This window comes from Halictus rubicundus, chromosome 3, assembly GCF_050948215.1.
Source record: "Halictus rubicundus isolate RS-2024b chromosome 3, iyHalRubi1_principal, whole genome shotgun sequence".
NCBI classification, from domain to species: Eukaryota; Metazoa; Arthropoda; class Insecta; order Hymenoptera; family Halictidae; genus Halictus; species Halictus rubicundus.
This window is the reverse complement of record NC_135151.1, coordinates 12,178,456-12,205,834: the sequence shown is the minus strand read 5'-3', so window position 1 is coordinate 12,205,834 and position 27,379 is coordinate 12,178,456. Positions and strand designations below refer to the sequence as shown.

The 27,379-nt window shown below is 35.9% G+C and overlaps 3 protein-coding genes across 6 annotated transcripts; 1 reads left to right on the top strand and 2 right to left on the bottom strand.

Annotated features, from left to right (window-relative positions):
• Nucleotides 1-9,578: 9,578 nt before the first annotated feature.
• LOC143352713 (ornithine decarboxylase 1) lies at nt 9,579-21,041 on the bottom strand. 3 transcript variants are annotated; one of them, XR_013081992.1, is made up of 10 exons: nt 20,693-21,041; nt 18,249-18,422; nt 17,936-18,173; nt 17,757-17,833; nt 17,371-17,544; nt 16,945-17,284; nt 16,644-16,858; nt 16,343-16,551; nt 9,835-9,997; nt 9,579-9,773 (listed from the first exon to the last, which is right to left on the bottom strand). XR_013081992.1 is itself a non-coding variant. In XM_076785425.1 (9 exons), exons 3-9 carry the CDS (start codon nt 18,120-18,122, stop codon nt 16,028-16,030), a joined length of 1,413 nt encoding a protein of 470 aa, XP_076641540.1. In that variant the 5' UTR covers nt 18,123-18,173; nt 18,249-18,422; nt 20,693-21,040; the 3' UTR covers nt 13,772-16,027. The 3 variants fall into 3 exon arrangements, 2 of the variants coding, with proteins under 2 accessions (XP_076641540.1, XP_076641541.1); XM_076785425.1 differs by lacking the exons at nt 9,579-9,773; nt 9,835-9,997 and adding an exon at nt 13,772-16,238 and having other exon boundaries at nt 20,693-21,040; XM_076785426.1 differs by lacking the exons at nt 9,579-9,773; nt 9,835-9,997; nt 20,693-21,041 and adding exons at nt 13,772-16,238; nt 18,933-19,069.
• A 268-nt stretch (nt 21,042-21,309) lies between these two features.
• Nucleotides 21,310-26,317, top strand: Gclm (Glutamate-cysteine ligase modifier subunit). 2 transcript variants are annotated; one of them, XM_076785429.1, is made up of 7 exons: nt 21,310-21,325; nt 24,784-25,024; nt 25,136-25,192; nt 25,269-25,386; nt 25,510-25,700; nt 25,788-25,902; nt 25,972-26,317. In XM_076785429.1, exons 2-7 carry the CDS (start codon nt 24,935-24,937, stop codon nt 26,112-26,114), a joined length of 714 nt encoding a protein of 237 aa, XP_076641544.1. In that variant the 5' UTR covers nt 21,310-21,325; nt 24,784-24,934; the 3' UTR covers nt 26,115-26,317. The 2 variants fall into 2 exon arrangements, with proteins under 2 accessions (XP_076641544.1, XP_076641543.1); XM_076785428.1 differs by lacking the exon at nt 21,310-21,325 and adding an exon at nt 23,940-24,237.
• LOC143352715 (transmembrane protein 14C) lies at nt 21,908-23,244 on the bottom strand. Its single transcript, XM_076785430.1, has 3 exons — nt 23,023-23,244; nt 22,482-22,671; nt 21,908-22,408 (listed from the first exon to the last, which is right to left on the bottom strand). Exons 1-3 carry the CDS (start codon nt 23,096-23,098, stop codon nt 22,345-22,347), a joined length of 330 nt encoding a protein of 109 aa, XP_076641545.1. The 5' UTR covers nt 23,099-23,244; the 3' UTR covers nt 21,908-22,344.
• Nucleotides 26,318-27,379: the final 1,062 nt, after the last annotated feature.

Here is a 27,379-nt window from a genome sequence, read left to right as displayed (position 1 = left end):
CTCTCTCCCTTTCTCTCTCCTCCGCTTCTTTTCCATCCTCGTTTATCATCTCCACTGCAGCAATATTTTAAAAACACAACGATTTCAACCTTATCTGCTTTGATGTCTCTAATTTTTCTACCAAGATCCCTCTACTGGAAATATAAAATAGTAGAAAAACATTAAAATAACATAATTGTGTTTTTATCATCTTACTTTGTCATTTACAGATAGTTACGCGTATGCAAATAAAAAGAAACTCATCTGTTCCGCTTTTTATCGATACACTGCAGATCTATGATGTCGACTGCAGATAATTAGCTTGTAGATTTTTATGCAAAATAAAAATTGTCTGCGTCAATTACAAAAAAGGGGAGCCACATAAAAATAGATTTCTTCTTTTATTAGCTTTAATAGGTTGCGCCAATGTACCAATAATATTAAATTCTCTTTTGCGTTTCACCCACACGTTTGTGTTATAAATGCATAAAATCCGCAATCTGGTTATGGATAATGAAACCAATAGAGGAAAAATTTCACTGAATTAGTAAAAGAGATTTCCATTTTTCACAGAAGAATTAAACCTCTAATAATGTTTTGTCCTTGGTCGATGTTTCTGCAAATTTCTATTTCCGCGGAATTTACCAAAGAACATTCGAGTAAACTTTGATTTCGTATGTAAAAAAAAAAAGCTGGAACAATACGAAAGTTTACTTAAACTTTATTGTGTAGCAATTTTGGAGAAGTTCCACCATAAATGCAATAATTGTAGTTTGAAGGAAAGTTGCGGGTACAAATGCCGTCGTAACAGAGGAAGTCTCGTGTAAATATGAAAGTCTATATCCATAAAATGCAAGTGCAGCGCAACACCGAATCTCCGGTTTCGCGTAACCGAATAGGAATCACGATGGCGGCAACCGGGGGAGCCATTATTCGCAACATCTGTATTACAGTGAATTAGATTTAAAGTGTTATGTCTACACTTTAGGTGACGTATTACGGGACCGTCGATTTTCGAGATGACGAAGAAGAGAGGGAATCGAGCGGCAAATAATATTTGAGTTGCCGAAGACCATCAACCACCGATGCGGAGGAGACAAGGGCGAAGGTTGTAGGTTAAGTAAGTGGTTAGGAAGACGACGTTGCCGAGTAATGGAATAAAAACACTCGACCCCGATGTCGCCATCATTGATCTGGGAAGCATTATCTTTTACCTTCTCGTTCAGCGAGCAGACACGTCAAAAATTTCGCTGAAAAACTCTCTCTCTCTCTCTCTCTCTCTCCTCTCTTCTTCGGGTTTCAGGAAAATAATAAATGTCTGGCGCGGCTAACTTTATTAACGATGCTTCGCGGCCATTAACAGGTGACTTTCTCTTTAGATAATCAAGATCAACGTGTCGTCTTATACGAACAATTTTTGAGTAATTTTGTTTGCTCGAGGTCGAGGGAAGGATTCGATGCAGCGTATTTGTTGCAAAATTAACGTGGATGGAATTTAATTCTTCGAACAGTTTGATGAATACATTTGTGAGACTCATTGAAGCGTTTCAATTAAATCGAACTTTATTGTCCGATGCACATTAATGTATTTTAAAAAAACCCTTCTGGTTCGATTCTTCGCGAATTTGCTCGATAAAAGTCACTTTGAAGCTCGATGGAAGACACTTTGATGTCAAACCAATGTAGTCGGTATAATTAAATAAATAATGTTACTGGAATTTCGTTAGCAGCAAGTGTAATCGAACTACTATTCGTTCGAAATCCGTTGCACCAGTTTACAGTTAACTACACTCATTATGTATTAACTCTGCAACGATATTGAAACTGACACGACGTTACTATACGCCCAAAGTGCAGTAACGTGATATATCGAACGTAGAGAGTATCGAACAGTCAAAGTGACTCGTTCTTAATTTATTATGAAAATTCCGACAGCAAGTTTTCTGAGATTTTGTGCAAAAGTTGCAACGATTATATTCGCGGAAAAAAGTAGTGCAAAGAATTATCGTTGAAATTACAAGAACGAGATCACGGAAGTAATAAATAATTTCCCTCGAAGGCACTGTTACATTTTTAATAAGTGTAAATTGAGAGAATCGAAACGGATCTATTTTAGCAGTCCGGTAATGCTAATATCAGTAATGACGGGCGAATTAAAAAGAATTATCGTTGAAATTACAAGAACGAGATTACGGAATTAATAAATAATTTCCCTCGTATGCACCGTTATATTTAGTTTATATATATCCGGTGATTCTAGTGGCAGTAACGAATATTTGAAGATTACGGGCGAGGAGGAACGAATTAAAACGAATTATCGTCGAAATTACAAGAATGAAATTACGGAACAGCGTAAAGTAGAATGTTCGGTTTCATTAATGAGCACAATGCGATACGCATACATAGGTGCCACGAGATAGTACGTGTTTCGCAGGCCTTTTATAGGTTGGTGACTGCTTTCGATACGGTGTACGCCGGACTGTAATTAGTCTGTAGGACTGGATCCAGCTTTCAATGGACCTTCAATGAGCGCGACTAATGACGGTCGGATGACGCATCCGGAATGTCTGTTTAAATGATAGTATGCTAATCCAATGGCAAGCATTTCAGGCGCTCGTGTACAGCGGGACATATCTGATCTCCCGTTTCACAGTTAACACCGGGCTTTTCTTCTTCCCCTTCGCGACAACACACAGAATCCGTAAAACACAGATCACTATGTCGACAAGAACACAGCCATTTACGCACACGATCGTTGCCATCGAAATTGTATATCGGATCCAACGTGTAGCGATCTCAGGATACTAATTCGCAGAAATCGGAACGAGGAGACCCACGATCTCAAAATATTTATCCGCAATCCTAGACTCGAGCCTTATGTGAATTGTTATGGTCGCCACACATTCAAATTTACGTTGATAATTATTTGACTCGTGATTATTTTACTAATAGATTGTGGATTTTATTAGTACTGTGAACTTAAAAATACTGTTAAACTATTTTTGACTTATAAAATAAAAAAAAAGATATACATTTTCATTTCATCTCCGTTTCGTACAGTTGACTACCGATTCGGTAAAAATTGCAACTCTCAATTTTTAGCTTTTACCTTTAGATATTAGATTTGCTTCAAAGCGGATTTTCGAAGGTTTCGTCGAAATTCTCGTCTTCCGGTGGCCACAACTCGAATATCCAGTTACTTTTATTGGACCTAATAATGGCGCATTGAAATCTAATGAACGCCAGACACATCTAAACGATTGATAAAGCATCTGAATGGATCTTGGCAACGGCTCTTATGAAATCATCAAAAACGTCTGGCTTACGAGCAATAAAGAATATATTCGGTTCTAACATGCAATATCTTCTGAATGCAGAATGATCTCCAACGATCTTGAAAACCGTCGCTCACTGTAGCACCCTTAAAACTTTGGTTATGTCTTTCCGAGACGTAACTGTGCAAGTTTCACCTTTTCTCCTCAACTCCCGGCGATTTGCGAAACGTCAAGTACCGTGTACTTTTCAGGGACGCCTTGTTATTGATCGCCTAATGTACCTTTGCAAATGATCAAATATTTGTGGTTCCAGATTTATCTGTGAAATTTTCATCCCGAGGTAACTTTAGGATCCTGTTATCGATCACATAGCGCATCTTTGGAAATAATAAAATATTTAATAATGACACAATTATGTGTGGCTTATGAAGACGATCGTCGTTCGCAAATTACTAAGGTTTTCAGAGGATCGGGCTAAGCAGTGAACAAATAAGCTAGTCGCGAAGGAGACAGTTGGCAGGTTAGGGTGGGGTTCGAAGGGATCATTTTTCTTTCGTTTGCGATAATCTGATCCTGTTTGGGTAAACGCGCCGGATGCTTGATCTAATACTGAAATGGATTTACACGCGCGAGATATAGGAATTCCCATGTGAGAGGACCAGTAGAAGGGTGGGGGGGGGGGGACGGCTGAAGGAACGACACGGAAGCGTAAACAGTGACTTAAATCACCGTACACGCCTCAAGGAAAGATCGAAACACGTTGTACGTCGAAGGATACCTCGGCGAACGTGGTGGAATGATGAGGTGTCGCGCTAGAATAGAGAAGGAGGACTATCCTAGGGCCCTGCCTGCTATTCCATCCGATTCCGTAATCCATTCCGGATACCAACGGCATCCTTGCTCTCCTTGCTATCCCTTTTTTCGACGTCGCCCTTTCCCCGATCGCTCGGGGAGAACGTTCGGGGACAGGATACAGGACATCAGTCTTTTCTGTCTTCGCTTCGTTCGTCGCTGCAGATTCCACGACGAAATTCCACCCCGGATTCGTCCTCGCCGTTCAATACAAGCGCCGCCGTTCTCGAGTTCGCCGCATACTGTGTGTCCCCTGTTCCTTCTTCCTCCTTTTCTTCTTCTTCTTCTAGTTCGGCTACCATTTTATACCCGGAATCTTGCGACAAATTCAAATATTCTCCGGTGAACAACACCGGGGGGGATCGGAAAGGAAGCAGAGGGGAACAGGCGAAACGCGAGGCGAGACAGAAGAAGAACGGACCGCGAAGAGGGTGCGACGAAAACGAATATAATGGTGCACACTTCGATGCGGACGACTATCGGGTCTCGCGAACGTATCGCATTCGGTACCGCTTAATTGCGCACTACCATGGGCGTAGGTGATTGCTAAAAATATGAAATAAGCAAACAGACCGGGGGGGGCGGAAAAGGGGAGATTGTGGAAAGAGGGGTGTGAGGGGGGAGCGGTAGAAATCGAATAAAATCGAATGTTAAGCAGCGAGAACGCGGAAGATCACAAAAAGAAGGTTCTGGGACCATTGTGTTTAACTAATTTCCGAAATGTTAAGGATTCTACGTAACAAAGCCGAAATATTTCATAGCGAAAAGAACCGAGGACCAGAAAAGGAACAAAAGTTTACCAAGACTTGATCCCCGTTCTAATTTCCACGAGAGCAACATTTCCGAAAGAAAGTGAATTTACATAAAAATCAGTTGCAACAGATCGCAAACTCGTTTCGAGTTCCGTCGCGGCGTGCAGGTTCGCCGGACGGGGTTGTCCGAGTGACACCGGTTCGTTTATTAATAAACGCGAAAAGGAAGCGGATAAAGGAGAAGCAGACGGAGGGGACGGGGGGTGTATGGCGCGGGGGTTGAACGGTGGTCGTGCAATGCGGGATGAAAAGGAACGAAGTGGTAGGGCGGCGCGTGACGCGGGGTTTAAGGAAGCCGCCGAATATATACGCGCGCCGATCGTTCGCCGTCGCTTTAACAATTCGCGACGCGTCCGCGTTAACAGCGTTACGACAACAAGCTCGAGTTGTAGAAACTTATAACGAGAAAATAATGAACCCGGTTCACCAAGTCTGCTTGGAATGCGAGTCGGTGTACACCCAACCTCTCGCAAGTAGCTGTCCTGGCCTCTCTTACTCGTCTTGCCGCCCTCCGCTTTAACCACCTTTTCGATTTTCTACCGCTTTCCGCGAGACCCCTCCCCGCCCTTATTCTAATTTTAGTCTCCGTTTCCATCGCACGCTTTCCTCCACCCATTTCCGCTCTGTCTCCCCCCCCCCATCCCTCTTTCTGTTTCCCTTGTTCTTAACGTTCGTTTCATATTTTCGTTTTACCGATCACCCACACCTGCTCGTTTTCGTCGCTCCCTCTTCAGGGCCCGTTCTTCGTCTGTCCCCCACGTCTCTCTGCCGATCTGTTTTCACTGTAGAATATTTGGACACTGTTACGCAGAACCGTACTAACCCTGAAAATTACAGAAAATTAGTTAATCACAGTGCTAGGCCCATCATTATCTTTTCCGAACCTCCTGAAGCTTCTTCCATGTCCTCGTCCTAATTTTAATCTCCATTTCCATTGCACATTTTTCCCACACGTTGTATTACATATATTCCTCGTGAATTATATATTTGCAGCTTCAGGAATTAAATGTCCAAGCTTTTTCTCAAAAGGTTATTAATGTCAGCAGATAGAATTACCTGGTGACCAATAATGTAACGTGTTAACTGAGCGCTCGAGAGCCGAAGAAGTAGAGTCGAGGAAGCTAACAATAATACGACGAAAGCCCCAATACTCGTCATTGTGCTTCGATGATAACGGAATTATTGAGCAACCGCGTGACTTGACATACCTACAACCGACAAACTTCTTCGCGAACACGACAAAACGTTCTCGCCGAAAATGGAACAGAGCGACGAGCAACGTCACCGTCGCTCGTGATGGATCGTCCCGTGCGATGTTGCTTTTAATGGTGACTTCGATTGCAGCTTTCGATTTCGCCGTGCTATTCGCCTTGGAGATCTTACGCGATCTCTATTCTATTTGTACCTGGTGTCACTCGAAGGAACGTGAATCTTGTCAGCGAACGCGAATGCTAGATAGAACGTATAACGCGAGGTTCTACATAAAGTTTGTACAAATATTGATCCTCGTCAAATCTTGTCACTGCTGTTAAAAACAACGATTAGGTGACATACAAAACTGCGAAGACATTGAACGAATTTAAGAGTGTCATTACTTATTATTTTCAACTTGTTCAAATGATCAATGGAAGGAGTACATTTCAACTTATCTTCTGTTCCTTATTATCGATGTGGAAAATTTTATTTTGCACAACAATCCGCAATCTAGTCGTTCCACCTGTTCTGTGATAGTACCTAATATGCAGGGTACGACCGAGTAACGTGTACAAGCATACACGAGATGATTCCTTATGAAATATTAAGGAAAACATATAGAATAAAATTTTGTCATCCGAAGCTTCGTTTTCGAGAAAATCGAGTTTGAAAGTGCAGCGAATCGCCTGACGCGTCTGGTCATGAACAGCCAATTCTACTTCCTGCGTATACTATAGCAGACCCGGGCAACTTTTTCCCCGCTGTCGTTTCACGACTCCTACTGCCAGTGTACCGCTTCTCCCCTTAGCAACTGCTTCATGCTGTCCCCGCGTGATGAGGGGAGGAAGCATGAATTGAGGGGAAAAAGTTACCCTCTCTCTGCCAGTACCGGAGTATACACGACAGAGACGGAACGCGGGGGAAGCGTGGGAAATAGTGCGGTAGAAAGGGAAATTAGAGTGGGGGAACAAGTCTTGATCTGGCGACACTGGCATGACCGCGTGACTGCGAATATATTATGCGTGTACGTCTACACTCCACAGAAGTTTAGTGGGAGAACCCAGGAATAGGGAAAAGAGTCGTCTGTGGCTCGCAAGTCGCAAGTTGCCCAGGCCTGTACCAAAGAACGCGAACCCGGCGGATCTTTAAACTCGTACGAAAAAATGTTATTCGTCTGTAATGTTCAGATTTTACTTTCGGTACCGAAGGTCGATTAATATTCACAGGTTTATTCTCTATAATAATTTTGAAAAGAAACGAAACTTTTGAAAGTAAAATTGCAAGACTGATTTAAGATTTGCATATGGAGGTGGAGTTCGCTTGAATGGAAAAAAATAACAAACTATTATAACTTAATGATACATTACATACACGTTGCAAATTACTGCATAATAAATTCTAGGATCGTTGTACGTCGTACAAGATTGTACGGACTATAATCATTAGACTGCGGATCTTTCTGCAAAATAAAAATCTTGTTCGTCGATTGCAACAAACAGGAGTTAAATAAAAATTCACTTCGACTCCTACTTAACAAGTTGGCAATATTACTATATTCTTAAATTCTTCTGATGTTTTCACTGTTTTCAGTTTCGACTGTATTCGATGTGTGTCTTGGATTGAAAACTTCGCGAAATTGAATGGACCGGTGGAATCTATAATAGGCTACACACCGATAAGGAGCGTTCCCAATAGTGGCAAAGTTGTAAACAAATAATCGAAGAGAATTGAAAACGTTGGAATGGTGTCCGGAATGGGGCGGCCGGGATTCGGTTCGATTCAGGCGGCGCAAATGAGTGGAGCGATATTAAAATCTACGTGGGCAACAGATGGGTTTGGATAGCTTTACGGTGTGCGAGCCAATAACGAAAATCATTAAATTAGCTTTAACCGCCGGTGCGCGGCGTACTGTTAACAGCGTACTAATTTTATTATTTAGCGTTTCGCATAAAAATCCAGGAATTCTGCTCGTTAGTTTTCTCGTCGAAGCAATTCACAGTCTCTCCGCAGGACACGTTCGTCCGTTTCAATGCTTCTCATTTTCATTTCATTTCCATCGCAGGCTTAAACCGTTCATTTTTCAACGTGCATCGATACTATTCGTTTACGTACAATTGAACAAGGATATGGCAAATCAGAAGAAAATGGTGGACCACGCAGAGAAACTAGAATATTCATTCTAGAAGTTTGAGATACTTAATTATAGTTACATCTGAAAACTTGTAATTATAAAAGCGAAAACCCGTGTATTCGTGTCCGAAATCGCACGCGACGCACACTGGAAGTATCTGGCTCTGCATTCGTTTATCATTTGTCAACTATCAAGAATGTAGATTCCTGCACAGGTTTAACATAGAGGAGATACAACAGATTAGCATAAACAGGTTATAAGTACGGGAAAATGTACAAGAACAGTCTGATTAAACAATTCATTTTCTATCGCATTCTCATGGCGCTTTAGTGATCCGTTACCCGTTTCGCTCTACCGTACCGATTGCCACTCGTGTCGTATCGCAGCGCTATTAGCACAGTCGACGTATACGAGTAGACTCCAATTACCGACGAGATATTTAGAAAGACTGCCAGCCTTACGGGAGAATATGTCGCTCGAAAAATACGGTGATTTCTACTGCCCTCTAGGATAGATTTTGGCTGGACTAAGAAACAGAAGGCCAACGACGGTATCTCGTCGGTGCAGAAGGCCACTATGGAAATTCTCATCGGTGAGAAGGTGAATCATCACGGAACCATATCGATTATCAACAGATATTTTTTTTAGTGTTGCTTTTTAAGATTTTATATATTGAAAGTATAACTAATATCAAGGACAAAAAATTCGTAAAAATATTTTACGTAAGTAAAATGAGGCTGCCTCGGGGTGAGGCTGCCTCGAATGCAGTCCCGGCATCCCGTGCCCGGCGGGCATCCCGGGCCCGGCGGGCAACCAGTGCCTGAGCGGGCAAGTGACTCTACGGAGGGGGACTTGGTCGTAGCACAGCCGCAGCTGGCTGTTTTGCGCATGTTTCGGTATTCGTATGCGGTTGTTTTGGCCATGTTTGGCGGTTGTTTTGCGCATGTTTTCACATGCTATGGGCATATTCTGTGGATTTTTTGCGGATGTTTCGCGCATCTTTTGCGCGTGTTTTGCCCATGTTTTGGAAATGTTTTGCACATGTTTTGCGCGTGTTTTCCATGTGTTTGGGCGTGTTTTGCATGTTTTTGGCGCTTGCTTTGCGTGTGTATTGCACGTTTTTTGCGCGTGTTTTGCGCCTGTTTTGTGTGTTTTGCTCGTATTTTACTTGTGATTTTCTGGTGTTTTGCGCAGGAAGGATATTAATTCCACAATATTAGTTCTGGCCGATACGGTAGGATTAGTGTTCTCCTATACCCCGTCTGTAGTGTTATATCGATTGCAAATTGAAGAAAATTACGACCACGTACTGGAGATTGTAATAAATTGTACTAATTAAAAGAACGACAAATTTTTGAATGCTTTACATTTTTCTCTCGATGATACTTTACATAATCCCCGATTAACATTACTTTATTAATCGAAGATAATACTCGAAAGGAAATTTCCTCTTTACTATGGTCTTAGATACTAGACATGAAAACGATAATATTTTCCTCCCTCGTAGTTCCACCAATTATACCAACTACCCTGAAACAGAAAATCAAATATGTTAAATACAATTCAATTTAAATTGAGGTGAAATTCTCACCTTGATGTATCATTTTCCTTTCCCTATAGTTTCTCCAGTTATGCTAAATAACCCGAAACAGAACACAAATATGTTGAATAAAATTAAAATTAAATTGAGTCTCCTTTTGTATTTATATAGTAATCCCTCTTATGATCTTGCTGTATCATAATTCCTCTACATTCTGAAACAGAAATACTCGAACTGGATTAGCAGCTGACAGAATTATCAATGATTAGATGTACATGACAAATATAAATTATCTCAGTACTAAAATTAAGAAGAATGTATTAATGAAGTTGTAAAATTGATTGATTCGGTAAATGTAGACGATAAGAATTAAACTTCTTATATCAGATCAATAATATTTTAAACATTTCATAACACTTGGCAGGCACATTGCGTTGAGAGAAAAAATTATTTCTTTATTATACATTCTTATTATTATGTAAAACAAAAATAAATAAAACGTGAAATACTACTTCGTATGAAACATTGTTATCGATTTCATTGAAATGAAACTGTCATCGTCGTTAATTTGTATTAAATACCGTTATTCATTGTATTGATATCAAATTATCGTTGTCCATTAATTCATATAAAATACCGTTACTCATTCCGGTGATATGAAATTATCATTTTTATTAATTCGTTTAAAATATCAGTACTCGTTTTATTGATATCGAATTATCATTGTCATTAATTCGTGTAAAATACCGTTGCGCATTTACTTGAAATGTAATTGTCATTGCACTCGGTCATTACCAATTTATCATAATTCATAGTAACAAATAGTATCAGCGCTCGTATTATATAATATAAACTTGGATTACAAAGATATCGATCTTCTATGATTACGTAATAAGACATGCGTATACACTCCATGAGATTTATAAAAATTATCAAGAGGAGTATGTACTATCTATTAAAATTCACTTGAGTTTTTTTACTTAAATTCCGACGCAATTTCACTGCGTAACCACACACACGCACAAAAAAGCGGGAAATACGTCGTGCACGATACGCTAAGCACTTCGAGCTGCTGGATGTAATTAATCAGTATTAGTTTCATCGTGATCAATGCTGTCGCTCTCTCAAGTAGCACCTGAGCACGTAGGAAAATCCTGAGTATGTACTGATTAATATGCTGAATTTAGCTAGAATTTGTTCCCGTAGGAATTTTTTATTCTTTGGAGGGTTTAAACTAAGTTTGCGAGATCGTACTATAAAATAGGACTATGAAGATTAAAAGAAAGTTCGAAATCATGACAAAAAATTACTAATATCGAAAAAAAAAAGAAAGTGACTGGACGATTTATGCTTAGAAAAGGGGGTATAGATATTTATTTACTAATTCTAAACTGAAAATCTTTCAATACATTTGTTTTTACACTAAGAAAATCTTACATTCTATTTTACAATATTAACGCAAATTGTAAATGTGCAGCTCGATATTATCTCCAATTTACAAGGTATTACAACTGTAAGTGATAGTATATTACAAATCGTGGATAATACCGATTGTCCGGGTCTCACCACGAAGAGGTTACTGCACAAGAGCTAGGGACTCGAAAGGCAGTCCGAACGAAGTCGGATTCCTTCTGGCTCTCTTTCTTACAACGACGACATACAATCTTACAAACTAAGTTACGCAGGTTACCAAATGGAAAAGACCACTTTTTAGCAGATGTCGAGTAATTATTGCGGAGCCAAAGGCAAATCAGACAGAAGGCTTTAATTCTTTCACAGAGAAAAACAAGCGAAGCAGAAGGCACAGTCATTTTTATTTAAAAAATGATATAGTAAAATAGTCAAGGCAGTTATGCTTGGTAATATTCGTGTGTTAAAAATTAGACTATTAGCCATTTCTATTCAAAAATTAGATGATCAGATTGTAAAGGGAGTGTTTGTCGACATCGTTGGTAAAAAGAAGATAATAAATTAATCAATACAGTGAATTCTCGTTACGAGTCAGTGCCAACCTTACGATTTGGAGTCAGTGGAACTATTCACACCACCGCGGTAAGGGGCTACGTGCAACATTGTATCGGAGAAAGACATTTTCTCAGTCTTCTTGTCACTATCGGTAAGTAGTCATAGGCTTATGACTTATAGACGGATGTGGCTCTTAGGTTTCCAGCGTGGCCTGTGTATTTCAAACGCGACGCTCGCCGAGAACCTCAGATTTCGTCTAAGAGTCAGTCGCCAGAACCGCGCAACTGACTCGTAACGAGAATTCACTGTAATTAACTGTCACGGCGGTCGAGATCTACCGAAATCAGTTAGGGTGGGGAGAGTTGCGCATCGCTGCGCACCGGAGCTCGACGATCGCGCTCAGTCAGTCAGTCTACGACAGAACCAGATGGGCTCCGGTACCATCGGTTGCCTTGGGCCAGGGGTCCTCCAGAGCTACCCTGGTCTACACTTGCTTACCCTAGGGTTGACCAAGGGCCCTTCACCATTGCCTACTTTCGTCTACCTTTCAATAATATTGAGTTTGATTTGGTTTCGTCACCTTGTTCTTGTCGAATTCTTCAAGTTTCTTTGGTTGGTTGGGCCGCACTCGTGTGCGAGGTACATAGGTAGGTTGCGCTCGTGTACGGGGTTCACGATATATGAACACCAATAGCTGCACACTTAGAATTTTCGTTAATATTGTATAGTAGAATGTAAGGCTTGCTAGATGTACGAACAAATGTATCGAAAGATTTTCAATAAAGAATTTGTAAATAAATATCTCTGAATATATCAAACCTATTCCCTTCCATAACATCTAACAATGCTGTGCCACTTTCCCTCAAAACAAAACATGTATTATTCAAGTTGGTTCATTTGATTTTTGCATCAACACGAATTAGATGCGTAAGACTCTGTTTTCATTTCCTTCCTTTTCTCGTTTTCTTTCATTTTCTATCGATGTGGCGAAGATTGTATTCATGTTCAGAGACGGGGTTATACATTTAAAATTAATTCTTTCACGATCTCGTTTCTGTTTCTTCGCTTTCCTCTATTTTATATTTCTTTTTATTATTCTACAACGATTGTAATGTTAGTATAATTCAATATCATCGTATTACGTATCATCGAAAAAAGACATCCCATCCGCAGAGGGTCAGTTGAAGTTTAAAGATTATTGTAAGCTAATTTTAGGTTTGCAAATCGTCATTGCGAGATACATCGAATTATTGTTTCCTCGACTTAATTCTAATTAGTTTCGAGAGATGGAGTGGTAGTTCTGACTTTACTTTTCTAGATCAGCAAATTAGTCAACTTTGGACAATGATAGTCAATCGAGTGCTGAATCCATTTTTATACCTTGTGTGTACCTTTGTCGTAGCACAGATCTAAGCAGATACATTGTGTCTATTAGTTCGACCCACATAGTCTCGTAAACTAATAAATTATAAATTTGTAATCACAGACTTAAGATCCGTAATATGCATTGCAAACAATCCACTTTTCGGTCTGGAGTTCTGAATTACCGACGCTCTAAAGTCTGAAGAGTGTAAAAAGCGGGCTCTACCGAAATAGAACGAGCTGATGAACTACATAAGATTGCAACACAGAATTTGTGAATTCAAGGAGACTAGAGTTTACAGTGTTGTCAGCTCAAAAAATGCAATGTTGTCGCCTTAGATTGCTACCAAAATTATCGATGATCGCATCAAAGCGTTCGTGCGAATTTTTTTCTTATCCCAGTCTGCTTGTCGAAAGTTTCGTCGAAGTTCAGCGACAGAAAATTGAAAAGTCAATGTATCAAAATCAACTCGAATTGATTAAATGAAAAATTAATTTTATTAAATCTTCTTCGATTCGTCGTAGAGTAATAATTATTAATAATTTACGATTTTGTACTCGAACTTACTTTTCTGTACCTGCAAATAAGAATTAATAAGATTACTTGCATTACATAATCAAACTCCTTAGGTGGGGGTAAACACAACGTGTAGAATATTACAACCATTCAAAATCACAAAATTTAATAACTGAATACACATATATACTCGGAAAACTCTCTCTTATCTTTTTAGACTAGTTTAAACTTTCTAGCGGGTTCAGCTCCACGTAACAATTCATTTTTGTAGAAAACATGTTTTCAAAAACTCAGAGTGATAGAGCAATTCTACTTCAAGATTTGCGATTACAACAAAAGACTCAGACAGAGTTCAATCCGTGTTTCTCGTGACCACGTTACGCCAATTGGACGCCTTCGCATTTGCATTGATAGAAAAGCTGTCCAGCAACCATCAATTTTAATACTGTCTCTGATGTATCTCGTAGTTATTGCTCTCTCATTCATCCTGCGTATCCTGATACTATCGTTTTGATAATCGAGCTCTAATTTGAGGCCAACTGGGGGTTCCGGACCCACGGGTCACAGAGAAACGTGTCTGCTCTATAAGAATCACTAACTCATATTGTAAATCAGAAAAAAAGGTTTAAGTCTGTTCGACATTAAATCATTTTCTGAAACCTTATCGCTTTTAGATAACTACTATATGTTCTCATTCTATTGAAACTAAACTATTATGGAACATTTGATCTGCATGAATTTACAGACTATAGATATTTACGAATTTTCATCTTTATAAAAAAAATTAAAGGAAAGATTTATTATCACAACCATGTACAATTTAGTATTTCTCGTCTGTGCGACTAGGAGAAACCTTGATTATAAAAATGGATCTAATTGTACACGTGTCGATGTTCTTAAAAGACACATGTTAAAACTTCTGTATTTACTTTGATAACAACGCCCTCCAATTTGGAATTATTAATCATATTATATCTCGTAGGTGATGCGTAACGTGATAACGTACTTACGTACAACTCGAAACTTCAAATTTCAATATGTTCCATGATAAGTTTTAAGTCTCAAAGTTTTTAAATCAATGAACCTTCTGTTTTGTAAGATATTATTACACATTACACACACGACTAGCTTTAAATTAAAAATCACTTCGGTTTAATTATCGAATGGTTCTTAATGTTACGTACATTCCTCTAAACAGAGAAAAAATAGAAGATGAAAAAAATTGTATAGATTTTATATATTTCATTACATGTATTCAAACGTTAATAATAATTAATTAACAATAATCATAGTTGACATATAATACAATAAGAGTAATAATTAATTAAGAAACTAATTATCTTTCTTTTCTGTGACAGCTGCCTCAATGCCCTAAAGTTCCTAGCAATCCTACAGAGTTCGTCTGTTTTGTTAATATTTCAAATAAACAAAATTCGAGAAAAATATTTTGTATTATTCTTTTATCAGAAGTTGGACGTGTACGTCACCTTCATTACTACTAGTTATATTTTTCTTTCGTATTTTTAAATTTTTTTTCTTTTTAACCACGAGTTAAAGTACAATAATCATTTGAATAGTTTATATATAAATGATTTAACATTTAAGCCCTTTCACAAAATCAATATCTGTACTATATACTTCAGATAAATCATGTGAGTAGTATCTGCATTTAAATATGCATTAGAAAATCGCATGAAATTGTGTTACCATAAGCATGGATGTCAAATCGTTCATAAAAACACTCGTAAACATTGCAATGATTACTTTTTGTAGCTACATCTTCCTCTAACTCATACATGTGATATATGTAAAAAAACGGCAATAATATTTGTAAAACGTGCAAATCGGAAATATTTATGAAAAACTTTAATAAACATTTCACTAATCAATGCGAAAGCTTATATGGAATATGTAAAAAACTACATCCCTAGAAAGATATAATGACAGCTCTTATAGAAATACTCCAGTGAGTCATGCAGCAGAATAACATCTACAATATTTTTACTATTAGTTTTCAACAGTAATTGGAAAACCTGATTTACTTGTGCATTAGTATAATTTATACGCTTTATCCTCTGCTATTTGAAATTAAGAGCTACGTATTATCAAATAATTTGCACGTTCTTAGTATTTCATTAGAAATCAGAAATATGAACATTTCGTTTCCTCGACAATGGCACCAATCGTTAGTAGTATTCACATATACTAAAGCTTCACACAAAAAATATTGGAAGCTCGAAAATAGAAGAATAATTGGTGTAAATTACGTAATCATAAATGTACCAATCTCAAAACAAAACTAATCAGAAGCAATGTCATGATCGTATCTTTAAAATGAAACAAAGGAACCTTTGTAAAAATGCTGAGCACATTTGCAATGATTCGTACTATTCGCTATAGTTAATTCAGTGGATCAACTTCAACATAGTCGTAGATGAATGATGTATTAGTAGCATCAACCAAAATTTCAGCCGACGTCAATTCAATATTTGGATTACGCCATGCATTAATATCAGTTCCCCCAATATCCAGACCGAGTCGTAAGTTAGCTGGTGTATTGCCAATAACAAAATGGTCTTCGGTCAAGGGCAAAGCATCTTTTAAAAGAAGCCTGAAAAACACATAGCGTAAACATTTAAAAAATAATGTAATTATTATAGAATACGTTAATATATGACATATATGAGAAATGAAAAAATGTCTATAATGTCTTACCAGATATTTTCTTCAGCAACAATATGAACCTTTGGTACCGGAAATCCGTTGAATGGAGAAGCGACAGGTAATGTGTATGCTCCCATGTTTTCAAAAATTATCCAATCACCAAGATCCATTTCGTGCAATAAAATATTTTCCGCGACTTGATCCAAACCATCGCATGTGGGTCCCCAAATGCTTGAGGAAATCATCTTACCGTAGCCCTTCTGTTAACAGCAAAACGAATTTATCCACAATTCAGACGTTAGATGAAAATAACCTGGTAAATAATTCGATATTTATGAATCTTTCTAGCTACCTTTAAAGGTACGGGAGTAACATGCTGATGATCGTAAAGTAAGCAATTGAAGGAACCATAAACGCCATCATTGATATAATACATGTTGTGCGTGATTGTGTTCGGAGAATTTTCATCGCCACGCACTGCACGTTTACTATGAATACTTGTAGCAAGTGTAAATGCAGATGCAACATAAAATCGGCCAGGTTCAGCAATTATGTGAACAGAATCAGCTGAAAATAATCATTTGTTAAATAATATTCAATGTTAAAAACGAAATAGGATAAGAATATTTGAAATGATTATATTAGATGCTTACTGTTAAAATACTCGTCAAGTGCTTTGTTAACAACATCAGCAATTTTATCAATACTGGTGCCTTTATTTCCTGGGTAGCCACCGCCAATATCTAACAAATACGGTTTATAACCAAGATCAGTGGCCAAGTCAAACAATGTTTTAGCATGCCGGATAGCTCGATAAAACACCGGTGGATCTTGACAACCAGAACCAACATGGAAACTAACACCAACAACACTAAGTCCTAGCATACGTGCAAGACGCAAAAGACTGGGAGCCTCATAAATAGGATCACAACCAAATTTCATGCCCAATTGACATTGGGCAAGTTCTGCATCGCAACGAATTCTGATAACGATCTGAAATTAATGGCAACATATTAGTTGAATTGAGGTTAAATGGCGTGTAGCATTACTAACAAATGAGGAAAATACTTTTGTATTACCTTAGCATCTGGATGAAGCTTCTTGATTTTATGTAACTCACTCTCATTGTCCACTGTCATTGTATCCACTCCAACCGCAGCCGCATGACGAATATGCGATGCAGGTTTAGCTGGATTAGCAAATATAATTTTTGACGAGTCTACTCCAACACTTAATACTTTGTTAATCTCCACCTATAAATAAAAACAACGTAAAATTCTCGTTCAATCTCTTGCCCTGAATAACCATAAGTTAGTATTAGAGGTGTGCAAGAACCCGAAAATTTCCCAAATCCTAATAAGAACCCAAAAATTCCAAATAAAATTTTTGGCCCACCCCAACTCGACATTTTCAGGTTCTTGTATACCTCTACTTAGTATTAATAATACAGTGTAATTGTACTCACTTTTGATGCACAATCAAAACCAATACCAAGAGCAGCTAGTACCTCGATCACAACTAAGTTATCATTGCACTTTACAGCTGAAATTTATTTAAAAATAAAAACGAAATCAATTCATTTTTAGTTTGCAACGGTATCTAACAATACACATTTGAACTGTGATGATTTAGTAGTGACTTTACCATAGTACGGGTTAACACGTGGTAGTTTTTCTTTCCAAATTTGATGTTTTTGAACAATATCTCCAATGTCAAGTACATAAAAAGCTTCTTCTTGCAATCCACTCAATGCAATATCTGTGATGACGCTCATAACATTTGACGCATTGTCCAAAACATGGATGCGTTCGTCCTGACTTGTGACCTTCATCTTGATTGTTTTGAATTTCTAAGAGATACTCTGTAGGCACTAGGCAGCAAACTAAAATGTACAAAATTATACAATTATACATTGCTGATTTATGATTCGTGTAATTTTATGATTACAACTACGTACGAGGCAGCTGTCAACGAGAATTATGTGAGTCGTGGGGAGACGGGTTAAGACAAGATCACTATGGGGGTGCTAGCAAAGCCACGGGGGCTCTGCGTTCAGGGCCAACTTCCAGTTGCCACAGGTATTCACACACCCACCAATAGACTGGCCCACCAGCCTATCGCAGATAGAACCCTGTAACAAAAAGTTTGTCTTTAATACTATTATTCAGTAATATAAATAAGAAATAGTATCCTAATACATGTATTAATATTAAGTATATTTATTTCTTTCAATTACTACTATTCTATAATGTTTTTGTGATTTATATATATTAATACTCTCTTTTTACTCTTAATTGAACTTTGCATGTACATTTCAATCGTAATTAAACTTTATTGAAGTATACATGGATATTCCCAATGACAAGTACCAAAAATTTTCCTATATCTCTGAATTAAATTTATCTTATCATATATTATCAGATTTAATGACATGTATTTCTTGTCTGTCTCAAAATATATCAATCAAATCTTCAATAGCAAAAAATTTCAGGCATTTTCTGGTTGCACATAAGCATATTTTATCATAGCTCAATAACATAACTTTTTCAGAAAACTGAAGATGCACAAGGAATTTAGAAAATTATAAATTCATAAAAAGAAGTGTCAAATTTATTGTTTAGAAGAAATTCTTGACACCCACCTGATTTTGAAAAGTAATTCTCGTAACTTTTATAAAACAAATTCACAAATAAAGTATAGTAATGAAACTGTGGAATCGTTGAACTTTGCGTAGGACAACTATCTTTGTTAATAATTTAGTCAAAACAATAATACAGGACAAAAAAAAATTACAAAGTTGTTACACTGTTCTACAATTTAAGTTGTTGTTTGATGAAGAACACTTGTGGTCTGTGGAGAGCACAAGACAATACTGAACCTGAAGCAACTATTTGGGCCAGTATTTATACGAGAAAGATAAGTGCTATCAGGCAGGCTTTGCGTGGTACCAAGTCTACTTCATGGAACAAAGCTTATCTGACGGCCACGAGATTCATGTTTCACAGAGATCCAGTTGGACATGGAGGGGAAATGCACACGCCACTCAAAGATCAAGTCTTCATTGGGGGCATGGAAATACCGTGTTTAATCTGTATTAGCTGAAATTTTCTGATTACGATCATTCATCAAAATCATTTGACTGATTATAGATAACGTTTTAATGTGACACATTATAAAATACAAGTGTGCATCAGCATGCATAATTACAAGTACAGGGTTTGAATTGATCATTCTATATTCGGTCATAATTACATGAGGGAAAGGATAATAAGGAATTATGGCAAAACTTCTAAAAACCGATCACGCCCGATTTAGCTGAAATTTTGAAGTTAGTCTCAGATTTTTGGCGACTCGAAAATTATAATCTAAAACTTTTAAAAACCTAAACGTAACCAAGGCCAAAAATTCTTCTCACAAATAATGTTTTCATGTATAATGAAGCTATTTGCAAAATTTCAGCCAAATTGGCCAAATTATATAAAATAAAGGATTAAAATATGCATATACAGCATAATGGTCATGACATTCTCATGTAAATACAGTTATTAATTATTTCTATAAAGATAGTATAAAAATTTGATAATTAAAAGAAAATGTAATAAGTATGCTATTTAGATGTAAAGTAAGTATTATTACAGTAAAATTAATACTGAAACATTTAATTTTTGCGAATGAATACGCGCAACTCATTTCAATATGTTAGCAATGTTGTACTGTTACACAATCATGTTGCTATTTTAATTATTGCTTGTAGAAGTACTTGAAGGGACATGAAACATTCTTAACATAGTAATACCCGTTTTACCAACTGTTTGCACACGAACATTCAATCTAAAATCTGAAATTGAAATTTGAGCAAAACCTTTGTCACTCGACATGATTTTACTGGTTTGTACAGGAAATATCAGACCGAGTTAGGTACATACCAGCAACTTCAAGATAACGTTAAATTAAAATACAAACTACTCTGCAAACATGATACATATTCCCGTTGATAGTAAAATGTTTGCAAATAAGTTGTAACTATAATGGTAACATATATCGTGGCCAATAAATAATTTCATATCGCGGATAAAGTGAGCATTAATGAAATCAAAGACCGCGGAAGATAGTGCAGAGATCGCGGAAAAGAAATTGAGGAGATGATTGTGCATAATGTGGAAACGTATCTGAAGGAAAATGGTGAAAACCATGATTCATCGGTTCAAAGTTACTTAACGTATTAAATACTGTTTTACGTCAGAGAGACTACATTCGGGTCTGGCAGAGTAAGTAAGTACTCGTGATTCGTCGGCGATAAAACGAAATTTTCACGTGACGGGGATGTACGATATCGAGACAATCCAGTGTACCATAAGTTCTGGAGAACGATATTGAATATGCAGATCTAACGGACCGTACCTTATCAAATGATCGCCACCCTGCGGGTCGGCTCTCGGTTATTGACGGAATGATGGAAGTTTTCGGTGACTGGATCTCAAAAATCAGTCAAATCGGTCGATGAAGGTTGAATCTTCGTTCGTATGGCGACCAGTGCCTGTCGGAATCGTCCGCAACCAGTTCTTCGTTTAAATTGTCGAGAAAAAACATTCGTTCGCTCGTTCGTAACTGCTCAGGAGTTACGAGCGAATCTCAATTCACTGATCAATTAAAGCGATAATCGTTTCTTGTGTCGAAAAATTCGTTAAAGTTTAGCGAAACCCGTCGAACTCCTCCCACGAACACACCGTCGAGCAAGAGCTCTCGGAAGGATTCCCAAATGCATCCAGTACGAAGCACGTTCGATTTGTAGCTCGAACTTCGAGATTTCAACCCTCGATAATCGAAGTTAACACCTAAAATCGATTGGTTGGATTTAAACGAAAATTTTACAACGGAATCGTGAGTTTCGTTACATGATACGTATGCCGGTAAAAAATGTGGGTAAATATTCTTTATTTATAGTTAATATTTTGTTGAAAATTCCGATAAAAATGCATTAGCATCGTGTAGAGGGACCACTAAACGGAACGAGCACACGCGCTTAGATATTAGGTATGTATATACAGTCGTTTGTAATTTCATCTCCTTGTGCAAAGTTGGGCAAGACTATATATGTATGGGTTGCATGGGGATACGACTGATTTTATTTAGATTAATATACATGGAGGAAATAATATTCTAATACGAAACAGAGTTGCACGAAAGTAATAAAAACGAACTTTGCACGTGTACCTGTCAATTAATATCCACTGCAATATCTTTACTAGATTAATCACATGTGATAAAGACTTTTGTGTGCTTAAGCTTTCTAAGATACTTTAATTTTAATTTACGAGACAATATGTGAATAATGCAATGAACTTAAATATATCTGTATTTTTCAGATGTATATGATTACATCCAAATATGTGTTAGGTAATAATTATGTATTTGTTAATTATATGATTTTATATTTTTTTAAGTATTTTCCAGTTAAAGTATTACGAACATTATTTCTTAAAATCGTCTCTATTTATTAAATTTTCTATTTAATGAATAAAGGAATATTTAATTAATCAAATATGTCATATCTTTATAAAGTTTAAAATAATCTTAGATTTCTGTGAAATTGGTAGTAAAATATTAACTAAAATACCAAAGTGTTCCACATTTTATTAAATGTTTAAATAATATACAGACATTACTAAAATTTGTACATCTAAATTTTCAAACACTATGATATAGTATTATTTTTGTAACATTATTAAATTATTTCATTACATTTAGATTCAATTTTTAAAACATCAAATGCATGTTCTCTTTTATAGATTCATAATTAATTTTTGAGAACATTTAAACAACAATGTATCATGAATTGCATATAAGGTAAATATTCATTTTATAGTGACTTTAATACAAAAATAAAAACTGGTTATAAAACTCTTAACCAATATTCGTGCATATTCCTCGAGTGCAGTTGCAAAGAAGGTACAAATGCTCACTCTAATCATATACCATTATCTGTAGCTTACAACCAATTCAAATATTATAGATGAGTTATTGGTGCTGAACAATTATAAAAATAATTACATTTATTGTGTCTTCATAGGAGGTGCAGTGAAGTACATAAAAATAGTTCTAATGAACATTGCAGCACTGAAAAGAAATAAAATTTATTAATAGAATAATTTCCGTTAGTAGAGAAAAATTATGTTAACAAAGATAATACCTCATCAAGGTGATTATTCCAGCCGGCATCATTTTACCACTACTGTAAAATCGATAACCCATAAGTCCGCCAAGAGTTGTACTACCACCTAAAAGCACTCCCACATTGGTAGGGTCTGCCGAAACTTGATAAGCTCCATAACCCAAAATGCCACCAAAAAGAAGTCCGGCACCCAAAGAAGGAATGGAAGCTTTAAAAAGAAAAAGTTATTTTACATCTTATTCGAAAAGCACAAGTATTACTACAGTAATCGTTCCTTAACATCCTCGATCGGCGAGACACTCGAGAACGATGATAACCATTTTTTTCTGCGTTCTTATTGGTAGTCGGCAATTCACGATTCATGGTGGGGATAGAAATGCGATGTTATGGAAACCCGTGAAATGTGATGTTAAGGAGCGATTCCTATAATTGCGTACTGTAATTTTGTAGTTTTTACAATAAACAAACTCATAAGTAAAAACAGTAACAGTAAAGTTATGCAAATAGTATCTACCACTATCACTATTTTCTGAAAAAAGATTAACAAAATTTAACTTACATGACTTTACATAGCCGAGTATACCACCTCCTGCTACCGCAGCTGCATAAGAGTATGCAATTAAGTCGATAGGCATTTTATATTATATTATTACAGGTCTGTTATTTCCGCGCGGTACGCGTGTTAACTGTACAATGCCGGACTATGAGAGATAAACAGTATTTCAATTTACTTTTTGCACGTCACAGTTCTCATCACGGTGTATGTATTTTATAGAGAGATCACAGTCATGATACACAATATTCATAGAGGTGAAACTCCATCGTTTCTCGAGAACTAGTGTTCAGTATTCTTGCATGCCGATTCACGCACAAGTTGTATGTACTTATAAATGCAAGTATTCGTGATTTAAAGTGTTATTTATAAATATATCGGTACGTAATAGTACAATTTTCTTAATATTTATAGCATTCTCCTATTAATATTCTATATAGTTTTTTGTCCTTGTTAGTATCCCACTTCTATCCCTACTAATACCAACTAATACACAGCGCGTTCAATAAAATTGCTTTTTGTTTCTGGTCACGAAACATCGTCGAATCGTAAGTCAGTGCGAAATAGTGTCTACTACTTAATAGCGTCTTGCTGTATCTCACGAATAATGCGACGCTACTAAGAGAATATGGTATGTGTAACATCAACAAATATAAAAGTTCATAGAATTGTGTATATTTAAATGATATTTTTTATAATGTTACTTTTTAAATGTTATTATAGCGTTTCATATAATTTAAAGAGATTATAGATATCGACAGAAGCGTCGTCTCTGTAAATTTGACGAATTTATAACGTAACAATATATTTAACATGTAATATGTAACTTAATATATATCTATTTGTAATCAAATCTTTAACGATTGCACAATATCATTTCATAGTAAGTTTCTAGAAAAACAATTATGTTTGTTGTGTACAAATTAAATGTTATCTCGCTATTAGCATTTCAAAATTTTGCGTCACTTTTCATTCTCTTTCATCATTCGTTGATAAAAAATGGCGGAGATATTACGTCTGTAAAGAACCGCGTCAATGTTTTCTGTAATAATATCTGAAAATTTACCAAAATTAAAAATATTGAAAAAGTTTACCACTCTAAAGAATATACTGTAACGTCTTGTGTTATTTCGTATGTTGAACTTGAGTTTAGTTCTTGGTTGCGAACACTCGATTGATATACGCCTATACATATATTTATGTTTGGCGTGAAAGATAACGGTAACGTCATTTTTTAAATATATCACAAGGATAAATGATACGAATGTTTTAATATCGTTGCTTTACTACGCGGTGATATGTTGACAAAATGACAGATTGATCGAACGAAAATATTACTCTTATTGTTCGTGAATTGCTTATAATCGTAGAGCAAGGTGGTCGCCTTAGAAATCCAGAAAATCGATATTACTCTTACTCTGGATTCATTAAAAAATCTTGTACGGCACCAACGACAATAAATAATCGATGTCAACGCACATTTATAAAAATAAAATTGGCCAGGGCTGTTTTTTCTTTTAGTAGAAACATATTTTTGAAGCCTGTTTGATTTTTTTTTAATGCACAAAAAGTTTAAAGGATCAAAACATATTTTTGAAGTCTTGATCCTTTAAACTATTTGTGCATTTAAAAAAATCAATTGCATAATTCAATGCAGAATTTTTCTGCCGTATTATTCCGAACGAAGATGAGAATTAAGAATAGTCATGAATACATGTGCACATGTTTCACAAAGTTTCGATTCAAAGAGCTTGACTTTATCTCTAGACGGAAAATTGCCTCGTCAGAGTAGTCATCGGTGATTACAAACACTCATCAAAAGAAGTTAAATTACGATCTATGATATCAGTTTCCATTATAAGTCCGGTTAGGCATCTACACACGTTTCGCTAGTACTTCCGAGATTTTATGCTGCACTATGCTGTCGCAAAATGTCTTAATATGTACAGGGAATATACTTTCCTTGAATGAGCCTAAAACTAAAACAAGCCAGAATCCTGCAGACGAAGTAAGTTTATAAAAGCCTTTTGAAATAAAATTAATAATTCTGAAGGTTATGTTTACCTTAGTCTGAAAGGACATCGTCAGTCGCTATGACGTTTGCGAAATATTTTTACAGCTAATCGAATCTCTGAAAATTGTTCTTCAAGATAATGATGGTGAAAATGCTGTGGTTGTATGTATGAACATTTTTTAATTTCAGTTTCAAACGAATGGATTGTTAAACTTTTGAAAACCTGTTGTTCTTTTAGATTAAAGGGAAAAAAGACAGTGCTTTGCAAGGTATCGTCAGAGAGGAAGTTAAACTAACTGTGAAAGTTTTTATGTCTTCACCTAATGTGAATTTGTTGAAAGAAGCTATAGATGAAGGTATAAAATCCTTAATCCATCGCTGTAGATAATAGTTTTATAATTTATATATATAGTATAATTTTGATTATAAGTCAAATTTCATTATATTTATTATTTAATTGCCAATGCATTATTTTATAGTTTGCAGTTATTTGAATACAAATGCAATTGAATCTTTAGTAATTGCCTATTCAGGCAAAGAAGATTTGTTATCATCTTTGAAACAATTATGGATTGGAGTAGAGGAATATGTTGGACTTGGTAAATTATCGAGTGTTGGTTTAAGCGATGTTAGTACAAATCTATTTATTGACTTCTTTCAGTGGGCAAATGTAAGATACTAGCAATTACTACTTTCTTTATGAATACTTGCAGAATATTTTACATATGGATTTTATATAATTTTTCTATTCATACAGGTAAAGCCAAACATTGTACAAATTACTTTAGCTACATGTTGTGTTGTACCACCAGCTTTGCAAAAATTCACACATGAAAACGATGTGCAATTATTAACACATAATGATCCTGATCGTAAGTTGTTCTTGTTTACAAGCAGAATTTTATAGACGTGTACTGTAAACATCTTTTTTTCATTTATAGAAATTCTTTCTGAAGAAGAATTAAACAAAATAATTAATGCTAATGCCAGGCTACACTGGGTTACCAGATATCAAATTCATGTGAAATGTCGTGGCATTTTATCTTCAAAGGGATACTTAGTGTATGTGAACAGAACAACATGATATATTTTGTAATAAAAGTATTATACAATAATAGGTGAGCATAATTTTTATGGTAAAAAATTATGTTTACGTTTATAATTATCACAACTTTACAAATATTGTATTGTATACATATAATTGGTTATTACTTGAATCACTTATGTGTCAGATGAATGTAAAAATATTGTTAGGTTAATAAATGTCGCAGTTATGTTCCATTTTAATATCTCCAGAAAAATGTATCCCACGAATGTTATAAAATGCTAAGCGAAACAAATCATGTTCACCTTAATTCGACTGTGTAATGATCTAGAAGAGCTGAAAAAACAATTTGATATTTTTATATAATAATCTATAATTTTTATGTGAATATCTACATCTTTTACGTGAATTATTTCCGAAATATTGAACTTTGAAAATGACACATTGCCGGCATACTACACTTGCATACAAAAAATTGCTCTTTTAGTAGTTTTAAAGTAGATACGTATTTTGAAAATGTTTCGCTATCACATAAAAAGTATGCAATAAGAAAACACAATGTCTCATTAAAGTTGAAAGTATTTTTCTTTTGAAGGTATTAAGATAAGACACCCTTTATACCCAATTTGGATTTTATGTACATTTTTAATAGAATTCGGATACACATAAAAGCTTTCATTAGTGACTAATGAGTCGAATAATAAATGCGAAGTTAATGTAAATGACGCGAAGGCGTTGATTAGCGTTGAACAAGTACGAACATAAAAATATAAAAATGTGCATAAGATTCCATAAAATTTTCATTAAATTTTCAACGTATTAACCCTGTTGATAAAAGGAATAAATGTTTGTTTAATTGTCATATTTTTAAATTGGATTAGAAGGATACATGTAAACTTTCATAATTATATTGGTACAAGCAATTTCCGTGTAACGGCATTTCTATAACGCGGTTTCGCTCTAAGATAATTAAAAAGTTTAGAAATCCAGCACAATACAAGATTTTTAAGTATGCATAGAAAGAAAAAAACAAAGGTATTTTGTAACAACAGAACTGTGTTATTTATTTAACGCTAATGTACAAAATGTTTCCATAATTGTTGATACTTTCAATAAACATGTTTCTTATTGTTACAGAAACAAAATATTATAGTTTTGTTAGTTGTTAATATTTAACCTACTGCAATATTTTTTGTATAAACATATTTTACAAAGTCTAAAACATTATCAAAATGTTCTGGAAATTCAGAAACGACTAACAATTATGATGCGCTCATAAGTAATGGTTGTTTAATTATTAACAA